The 9,841-nt window shown below is 38.5% G+C and overlaps 2 protein-coding genes across 2 annotated transcripts; one reads left to right on the plus strand and one right to left on the minus strand.

Annotated features, from left to right (window-relative positions):
* Window positions 1-1,754: 1,754 nt before the first annotated feature.
* LOC109158763 (cleavage stimulating factor 64-like) lies at window positions 1,755-2,884 on the minus strand. Its single transcript, XM_019306660.1, has one exon. The coding sequence runs from the start codon at window positions 2,802-2,804 to the stop codon at window positions 1,755-1,757; it is 1,050 nt and encodes a 349-aa protein (XP_019162205.1). The 5' UTR covers window positions 2,805-2,884.
* A 2,280-nt stretch (window positions 2,885-5,164) lies between these two features.
* Window positions 5,165-6,010, plus strand: LOC109158764 (F-box protein At5g62510-like). The gene has a single exon (XM_019306661.1). It carries the CDS (start codon window positions 5,165-5,167, stop codon window positions 6,008-6,010), a length of 846 nt encoding a protein of 281 aa, XP_019162206.1.
* The last annotated feature ends 3,831 nt before the right edge of the window (window positions 6,011-9,841 follow it).

Genomic DNA, 9,841 nt, shown 5'->3' on the forward strand with positions numbered 1-9,841 from the left:
TTTTTTAATTATAATGTAACCCAAAGATATTGGACAATCGGTAAATATGATGTAATACAAAGATCAAAATGCTAAAGAAAGTGTTTGGTTATTCAACCGTTTGAAGCAACAATTTGTTCCAAGCCACATAAAATACAAATATTGCAATTTACAATATTGTCACTTAGCGTTTTTGAGAATGATTTCCACAAAACACCTCTATATTAAAAAAAAAAAAAAAAAAAAAAAACTCTTGAGACATTTCAACTCCTTGAATAACAAAAGTCAATTTCGCTGGCTCACTGCTTGCCCATCAACGAATGGACAAGCTTATTTTTAAATCGGAACCTTAAGGCTCCTTTTATAGGAGTCTCAAGGCTCCCATGCCACTTTTCCTACCGATGTGGTAAAAGTGGCAAAACAAATAGCAACCGAACGTTCGACTCCCCATATGTTTTATTTTATTTTTTTATTTTTTAAAAATTTTATTTCTTTTATTAAATTACTATTATTATTTTTTTATTTTTTTAAAACAACTATTATTATTACAACCGTTGATATAATTCGCTGGTCAATAGATATTATAATGATATAGTAAAAATTAACTAACAAATTTTTTTAGAAGTTTTAATGCATTGATAAAACAATGATGTGTAAACTTGTTCAATTGGAGCCCGTGGGATGTCAACATTGTTGAAAATGGTCCTACCGTTACGTTTTAGAGTCCAATTGTAATTGTATTTATGATCAACAACTTTGTAGTTAGGTCGCGCAAGTCTGACAATGATGTAAGAACAATTTTGTTCGGTAAAATAATAATAGTATAATATTTGCAAAGTAATGTACAATTGTACCATTATAAAAATACATACAAAAAAATATGAATACATAATGACCTAAATCATCAAATAATGCAAAAGCATAATTGAAATATTAAATTTTGTTATAAATAATCAAAAGAAGATTAATTCAACTATAAAAAAAAAACATAGCATATTTTTTTCTTTTAATGCAATAAAACCAAATTATTTTCAAAGTTCCTAATTTATATCTTTGATGTTCAACTTTGAATGCTATGTATTTAGTCGGACTAATTATTTAACCAAACTTTATGTTAAATTTTATATTATATTTTTTTAATATATTTTAACATATTCGTAGTACATGTTTAACAATTATGCTAACTTTAATTGTGATAAGGTTCGAACCTAAGAACTTTCTTATCCAAATTAATGAGTAAGTTAAGAATAATAAATAATTAATGGAATATTCCGTTACTAAAGTTTATACTAACGAAATTTAGGATTATTTAAGAGAGAAAATAATATAATAGATGGTAAATAAGGAAAATCATTAAAAAATATTAAAATCAAAATAATATCAACCATTTATTTTAAAAAACAATTACAACCAACATTTGACCTAACATTATGGGGTTTTTTTTTTTTTTTTTTTAAATCCCAAAATTTTCTCCTCCCTATCTATTCAATCTGTGTTAATACATTGTTACATGAATGGAAAACCTTTCTATCATTTATCCTATGCTAATCTTTACAAAATAAGATAAATTTACAACAGGAGAATTGATTTAAGAAACAGCTAGCATTGCATGCCACACTGAACACATACTTTATATGGCCACAAAGGCAACCGTTTTGTACACATTCTGCTTCGTGGCTGTGCTGATGATGACCCCCTTTCGATATTTGTTCGGATGAGTGGAAGAGCAGCTCACTGATAACTGGGGATCCGAACTCTCAGTCCGATACTTTGGCTTATGCTGACTGCCGAAGCATCCGTTGAAGCTGAAAGACCTGTTGTTGCTGATCTTGGGGCAATGAGTTTAACTGTTGTGGCGTGAGACTCATCACTTGCTGCAATAAGGCTGACTCTACATCTGGGGTTATCTGAAGAGCATGCTTCTCAAAACTAGAAGCCTCTTCTCTTCTCAGAACTACATTTAATTCAGGTGGTGAATAGCAACTCCTTCCATCATTTAGTTTTGACAACTTTGATGGGCGATGATTCATCGCATCTATACTATCATTTGGGGCTCTAGCTCTCTTTGGCAAACCTGAAGTGGGAATTGTTTTATTGAGCGAAGCAGAATTGTTAGCAACAATCTGGGTTTCAAGACAACCCTTAATAATGTTGTCCAGAGGAGTAGACAATGCCGAAGAGCTTGGTGCCAATGAAGGCTGGAATGCAGCAGATTGAACAATCCCTGCTTGAGGTAACATTTGAGGAGTAACCAATCCCAGCATTAGTTGTGCCTGGAAGATTGCTTTAGGTAAGTTAGGAATTGTATGTAATATTTGGCGAGCTTGTTCCTTGTTTTGTGTTGCTATAGCCTTCATATCAGAAATAATTTCATACAGCTCACTCCTTGACATTTTGGAAAGATAAAGTGACAAAGGATCAATTGGGTGATTATGTAAACTTGAATCCATTTGAGCAGCTCCAAGAGCTCCAGCCATGGCAGTAGCAGCAGTGGTAGCTACTGCATGTCCAATTGGCTCATGTCCACCACGGCCTTCTTCACGATTCTTGTCAGAAATTTTATGATTCTCAGCAAAATCAACTTTTAATTGGCGACCATTGATCTCATATCCCTGGAGATTACGGCGAGCACTCAGGGCAGTTTCTTCATCATTGTATTCACAGAATCCATAACCCTTGGGCTTTCCAGTTTCTCTGTCAGTAACTAGCCTCAAGGAAACAACAGGGCCAATCTCCTCACAAATTTTAACTAGCTTCTCCTCAGTAGTATTATATGGCATATTCCCAACAAAAACACAGCGACGTTGAGAATCAGGATTGGCCATAAATACAATCAGAAATCAGAAGAAGCTAAACTGCAGATTCAATTTCATCCTTCCTCCCAATTATTCGTTTCCATTTAAGCCTCTCATCACTTTCCCACTCCAATTCGGATTTGGATTCGCAGAAGTCCCTTTTCACCTGGAACTATTATTGGCAATCGGAGGGCAATTGGTAAGTATTATTATTATTATTATGGGAAATTGTAATTTATGCCCCTCACAAATAGGTCAATTATCAATGTTATCCCTGAATTATTAGTGTTGTAAATGTTGCCCCTCAATTTTCAAAATGTGACATATATTGCCCCTCCTCTGAATTATTAGTGATGTAAATGTGGTTACCCGTCGTCTTTCTTGTTCGAAGATCACGTTTTTTTCCTCAATTTTTCTTTCTTCGATTGTTCTCATTCCTTCGACAACAATTTTTCTCCTTCTTCATATTAGGGGAGGGGCAATATATGTCACATTTTGAAAATTGAGGGGCAACATTTACACCACTGGTAATTCAGGAGTGACATTAATAATTGACATATTTGTAAGGGGCATAAATTACAATTTCCCCTTATTATTATTATTATCATTATTATCATTATCATTATCATTATTATTATTATTATTATTATTATTATTATTATTATTATTATTATACATATCTAATCTAAAGGCATAATAAGTCTCAATCATGATTATATCATTGATTTATGTCCATTTTCTATATGCTAATAAAAGTATACATTTTTCATTAAATGTTGTACACTTCAATTATAATGGACACAATTATTCGTACTACATTCTTGTTAGACAAAAGTATCCTGACACCGTTACTATTTCATTATAACTTTCATAACTCTATCATTATTATCATACACCTATACCTACGATCACTTTTTTCCTATTCGTTAATTATCATTTTATTAAAATCATTATATAATTACTTTAATTGTTGATTATATTTTAATTAATTTTTTATGAATGGTAAATCATGTGTGTGCATATATATAGGCACGCACATGCACTAAGATATGTGACCGGGTACTAGATTAGTATTATATATATTTTATTTATTTATTGTAAAAACAAAGTATAAATTATATCAAAATTGTTTACATTATTAATAAACAAATTATACATTTTGTTCATTTCTATAGTTTCCAAATACGATGATTAAAATTTACTACTTTAAGGAATTGCGAAATATAATTTGAACTATAACTTGTAATTTTTTACATTTATCAATTTTTTTAATGTTGGGCATACATGCAAAACATTTTTTTAATATTATAATAATTAGTAACTTCAACTCCTCAAGTCTTCAAACTTCAACTCTAAGTCGTAAGTCCCATTGATATTTTAATAATCCTTATTTTTCAAATATTAACTATGCAGATGGATGATTCTTCATCTTTGTCATCAACAAAACACTTCAAGTGAAACTCCAAGTGAGCCAATTGAATAATCGGGCAGGCAAAAAAATAATCGGGCAGGCAAAAAATGAAACGTTCAAATAGTGAATTTCTACCAAAACCGAACCGAACTATATTTGTTAAACCGAATGGTTTAATTTTTTAAAAATCAAAAAACCGAAATCGAAAAAGTCGAACTGAAACTCGAAACGTCCACCCCTACATATAGATATGATTTTATAGACCTGCACGGGCTTAGCTCAATGGTTTATGGCAGTATTTGAGATAAGAGACTAATGTTTGAACCCCAGCTACGGCAATGTGAAAATTATGTTCAAAGTGGACAGATTCTTGTGCGGTGATTTACATCATTCCACATGCTCCTTTAAGGTTGGGATTCAACTTTAAATATAAAATTGACAACATTTCACCGTTAATTTGACCGAAAGCAACCCCCTTAACCCTACATATAAAAAGATTTCCGGCGGCATAGGAACTGATAGGCGGCCCGTTTTTACCAGCATCAAAATCGATCAATAACCCAAAAAGCTGTACTCGTAATTACCAATCTAGCTTGATTGAATTTGCAGATCGATGGAAGATCAAACACAGATGATCGCTTGCAGATCGATGGAAGATCAAACACAGATGAACCCTTCAGCTTCTATAGTTTGTCTTCCGCGAGAGATACTTGTCAAAATTCTCACCGGTCTCCCCGCAAAATCTGTAGTACGATTGAGATGCAGTTGTAAATTCTTGTATTCTTACCTACCGGAGCCAACACGCTTGGCGTTCAGAATCATCTTCGTATTACCATCCCGTAAACGTCGCCCATTAAGATTATACTCCGTGAGTTACAGTGAAGAAAGCCACGGTCGGCTCCTCCAAGCCGAGAGTGCCCAACAATTAGATTCGCGAGGTTTTGTATGGTTGGCCGGTTCGGGTTGTGGCGATGGGAAGATGTGTATGGTCCACGAGGTAACTGGAGCCGGCGCTCTCTTCGACCTTAGTACAGGGCGGCGTATTTCCCTGCCGCCCCACTGCGAGAGGTATTTCAGTAGCTGTGGGAGTATCATTGGCAATGGCGATATGGTCTGCTCTTATGCGGCCATGGGGGTTGACCCGGTTTCGGGGAGATACAAGGTTTTCAAGTCGACGCTCTACTATGATAGCAAGCTGTTTTCGAATCGGCAGTGGGTTTTTACTCTGGGAGTGGATAAGTCATGGAGGGAGATAAGACCCCTCTTCACTGGATACACCTATGCTGCCGTCCACATTCGTGGGATTATCTATTTCATACCTCAGATTTCTGACCAATCCCCATATATAGTCGCGATGGATGTTGCGAGAGAGAGGGTTCTGAGGGTCATACCGTTTCCACCTTGTTATCAGTCATGCCGCCCGCAGCGGAATTATGGGTGGGTGTCATGGATAAAGTTGAATGGTCGGCTAGCGTTCATTATCATGTTCATTCCTAGACAAGAAGGATGGCCCTCTTCAGAGTGCAAGATAGAGATATGGACGTTTGAGGTGGAGTGGGAGAAGCAGACGGTCCTTGTTCCATTGGAGGAGAGTGAGGCGTTTGATCAAGCTATTTCCATAGGGTTTGCTTCTAATAGTATGGGGGAGATTGTGTTCTTATTGTTTCTATGTGAGAGGATGTCTCCTTTGATTTTAGTTTATTCATTTAGAAGAGATGTTTGGAGAAGAGTTGAGATAGCTGGAGTTTCTAAGTATCCAAAAACGGGACGTGTTGTCACTGCTGTGCATATAGATGATGAGATTGCAGCATCTTTTTTGGAATGAATAATATTTTAGATTTTGTTTATCCTTAATAATTGGTAGAAGAGGGATGGAGTTAGTTGCTCCATGATTGTTGTATACCACATTTCTCACTTTTCTAAAGGGGTCATGGAAACCTTCCACTAATGTATTATGTACCAATGATTAAGAATGAGTGGAGACTAATTACTTTAAAAATTATTATTGCATAGTTATAACTATGTTATTAATAGTACTTCTAATTCATCCAGATTTCCTTAGTCAACCGCTTATTAAAGGCAAAATATTACCCTACGACGGGGTTCATGGACGCACAAATAGGGCAGAATCCCAGCTTTTGCCGGAAGAAGAGCTTTACAATTGGGCGTTGCTCGCCGAATCGGTGATGGCCGCGACACAAGGATATGGGGATGGGACTGGCTTGGAGGGATGGGACTGGCTTGGAGGTCCTTCAAATATACAATTACATACCCCGTGTGTGGAGCAGCTACGCGAGGCCAAGGTGCATAGCCGCCTTTTAAACGATGATGGGGGCCCTTTGGGGGGGCCTTTTTGAACGATGCTGGGGTGGGACGTTGATATTCTCAGAGATATTTTTCTTGTGGAAGATGTACCCAGGATTTTAGTGACCCCGGTGAGTAACCAGTTTCGTGAAAGTTGGCGTTGGATAGGAGACATTCGCGGTTGCTACACGGTCTTACATGGTTATCGTTGGCGTTGGATAGGAGACATTCGCGGTTGCTACACGGTCTTACATGGTTATCGTTTGTTAGTAGGTGAGGCGACTCTATACGGTGTCACTCACGGATGGTGAGGCGACTCTATACGGTGTCACTCACGGATTTCTTGCGTGGAAGGCGTTATGGGCATTGTCAATCCCTCCAAAGGTAAAAAACTTTTTATGGCGTTGTGCTCGTAGCATTCTGCCGGTTCGAGATATTCTGTGTACAAAGAGAGTTTGGATAGGTGGGGGTTGCCCGATGTGCCGTTTTGTCTCGGAAACAATAGAACATCTCTTTTATGGCTATGCTTTTGCGGAACAGGTCTGGGATGCAGAGAATGTGTTGCGGGGAAGAGATATACTTAGCTATATGTCTTAGGTGATCGGTGGTTCATCGGTGGACGAAGTGGTGCGTCTGGCAGCAGGACTCTGGACCATATGGCTGATGCACAATGATGTTGTGTGGCATAATAAGCAGCCATCAGAATGATGTTGTGTGGCATAATAAGCAGCCATCAGCTGAGGTGGCCCGTGAGCAATTGTTGCGGCTGCAAACTGGTTGGAAAGATGCATATACTGCCCAGACTACTGCCACAACCCAGACTGCCAACTGGTCTCCGCCTCCAAGACGGCAAGACATACTATCAAATGCAATGTTGACGCTGCACTGTCCGGGGATGGCGCTAGCTTTGGTGCGGGATTCCGAGGGTCGTTTTGTTGCGGCTAAAAGCGGGCGTTTGGATGATGTAGATGACCTTTATATGGCGGAGGTTCTTGGAGTCAAGGAAGCATTGTTATGGCTTAAATCGCAATACCGTAGTAATATCATTCTTGAATCTGATTGTTTAAACTTTTGTAATGCGTTTAATTCTTGTAGTTCCGATTTTTCGTATGTTGGTTTAGTAGTGAAGCAATGCCTATCGATTGCTAGTGACATGGAGAATGTTAGTGTCTCCCATATCAAAAGGTCAGCGAATCGTGTGGCTCATGAGTTAGTTCGGGCGACCGTTTCTATGTCTGTCTCAGGGGTGTGGACTGATATCCCACAATCTTGTATCGTGCATTATTTAAGTCAGTAATGGAAGTCTTTGACGTTTTGCTCAAAAAAAAAATAGTACTTCTATTACGAAATAACTATGTTAATTATAATATTGATGAATCCATCATTATTATCATATAGACATACATCTATCTATCATATATTTTTTTTCTTCATATTTTGTAATTATTATATAATTAATATAATTGTAAGTTATGTTTTAATTAAATTTTTATAAATGGTAAATCATGTGTCTGTATAATACACATATTATTTGTGTGTGTGTGTGTGTGTATATATATATATATATATATATATATATATATATATATATATATATATATATATATATATATATACACCAAAATATGTGGATATTAATAAATTAGGGTGTTTGGTTCGCACATGGGAATCAAAATGGGTATCAAATAATACTTGGTAATTGTAATGAGTTTTGGTGAAAGTATTTTGCATGTTTGGCAATAGGGTGAAATGTTAATGATTATCAATAATGTTGTTTGGTTATGTATGATCCTATAAGGAATAAAGATTTTAAAAATACAATAACACAAAATCAAGACAATTTATTCTAATATAAAGACATCTGATGGGGATTATACCCTGCACGTACGGTGACCTACGGTCGGGCAGTGCGGGGTGAAGAACGCTCGACAAGTCATTTACCCGATCATCGATGTGCCGATTGTTACCCGGTCAGATGGTCTCCAGTGCTCTGCACGGCGGCCGACCTCCGGGTCTGGACATGGACCAGCTGGCTAGGCCGGGTATCTCCGCGGGTCATTTTGGCCAGGGTGAAGGATCAGGTATCGTCAGAAATCGCTTGCCACATGTGCGGCTGCATGCTTGCCCTCGCGACACCCGGTGCATGGGCACCATGCACGTGCCGATCATGCCGGTAGGTCGGTCGCTGCTCCCTAGGCTCTCTATATATACCTCATTTATTACCTGAGAGAGGACTTTTCACCTACAAGGACATTGTAATTAAGAGCTTCCCGGTCACGTTACACGACCAGTCAACCTACTATTGTATCATACGATTACGGTGATTTTATACCCATCAACATCCAAAGCACCAATATGAACAAAAAAAATAAAAACAAAAATCTAAAAGCATCCAGAGCACCAATATAAACAACAAAAATCTAAAAGCGCCATAGTTGGAGAGACGATAGTTAGGGAAGCGGCTGACAAGGAATAAGGGAATGAAAGTGGATAATACCCTTATGGCCCGTTTGGTTCACGGAATAGGCCTGGAATGGCATAGCATTCCCAGTAATAGGCATATTCCTTTGTTTGGTAACAGTTTCTATTACCGGGAATAATATTCCCGGCAATTTCCCATTCCCCCAGATAAGGTAATATCTATTACCAGGGCCCCCCCTGGTATTAGGCTATTACTGAGTTATCAGGAATAACTTAAAATTTCTACTTCCTATTTTACCCTCCGTCACCACCACCAGCACCACCACCCCACCACCATCATCGCTACCAGCACCGCCGCCGCCACCACCACCATCATCATCGCTACCAGCACCGCCGCCGCCACCAACACCACCAGCACCACCAACACCAGCAGCACCGCCAGCACCGCCACCACCGTCGCTACCACCATCACCACCACCGCCGCTACCACTACCACCACCACCACCAGCACCACCGCCGCCGCCGCCACCGCCGCCATCGGCACCGACACCGGCACCACAGCCGCTACGGCCGCCGCCGCCGCCACCACCACCACCACCACCACCATCGGCACCGACACCGGCACTACAACCGCTACCACCGCCGCCGCCGCCACCATCGCCACCACCGCCACCGCCACCATCGCCGTCGCCGCTACCATCGACACCACCACATATTTTTATAAGGGTATTTATGTCTTTTAAAACATATTTCATTTCTATTCCTTAAACCAACCAAACACGGTAATATAATTTCTAAAGTCTATTCCTTCCACGAACCAAACAATAGAATACAATTCTTATTCTATTCCTTGCCTATTCCATTCCTTATGGAATAACATTCCTATTACCTCAAAATTCATTCCGTGAACCAAACGTGCTGTTATTTTATT

This window comes from Ipomoea nil, unplaced genomic scaffold (assembly GCF_001879475.1).
Source record: "Ipomoea nil cultivar Tokyo-kokei standard unplaced genomic scaffold, Asagao_1.1 scaffold2826, whole genome shotgun sequence".
Taxonomy (NCBI): Eukaryota; Viridiplantae; Streptophyta; class Magnoliopsida; order Solanales; family Convolvulaceae; genus Ipomoea; species Ipomoea nil.

What these genes read in the sequence shown, in the direction of transcription:
- LOC109158763 (XM_019306660.1), bottom strand. Translation starts at nt 2,804, where the DNA reads ATGGCCAATCCTGATTCTCAACGTCGCTGTGTTTTTGTTGGGAATATG.
- LOC109158764 (XM_019306661.1), top strand. Translation starts at nt 5,165, where the DNA reads ATGTGTATGGTCCACGAGGTAACTGGAGCCGGCGCTCTCTTCGACCTT.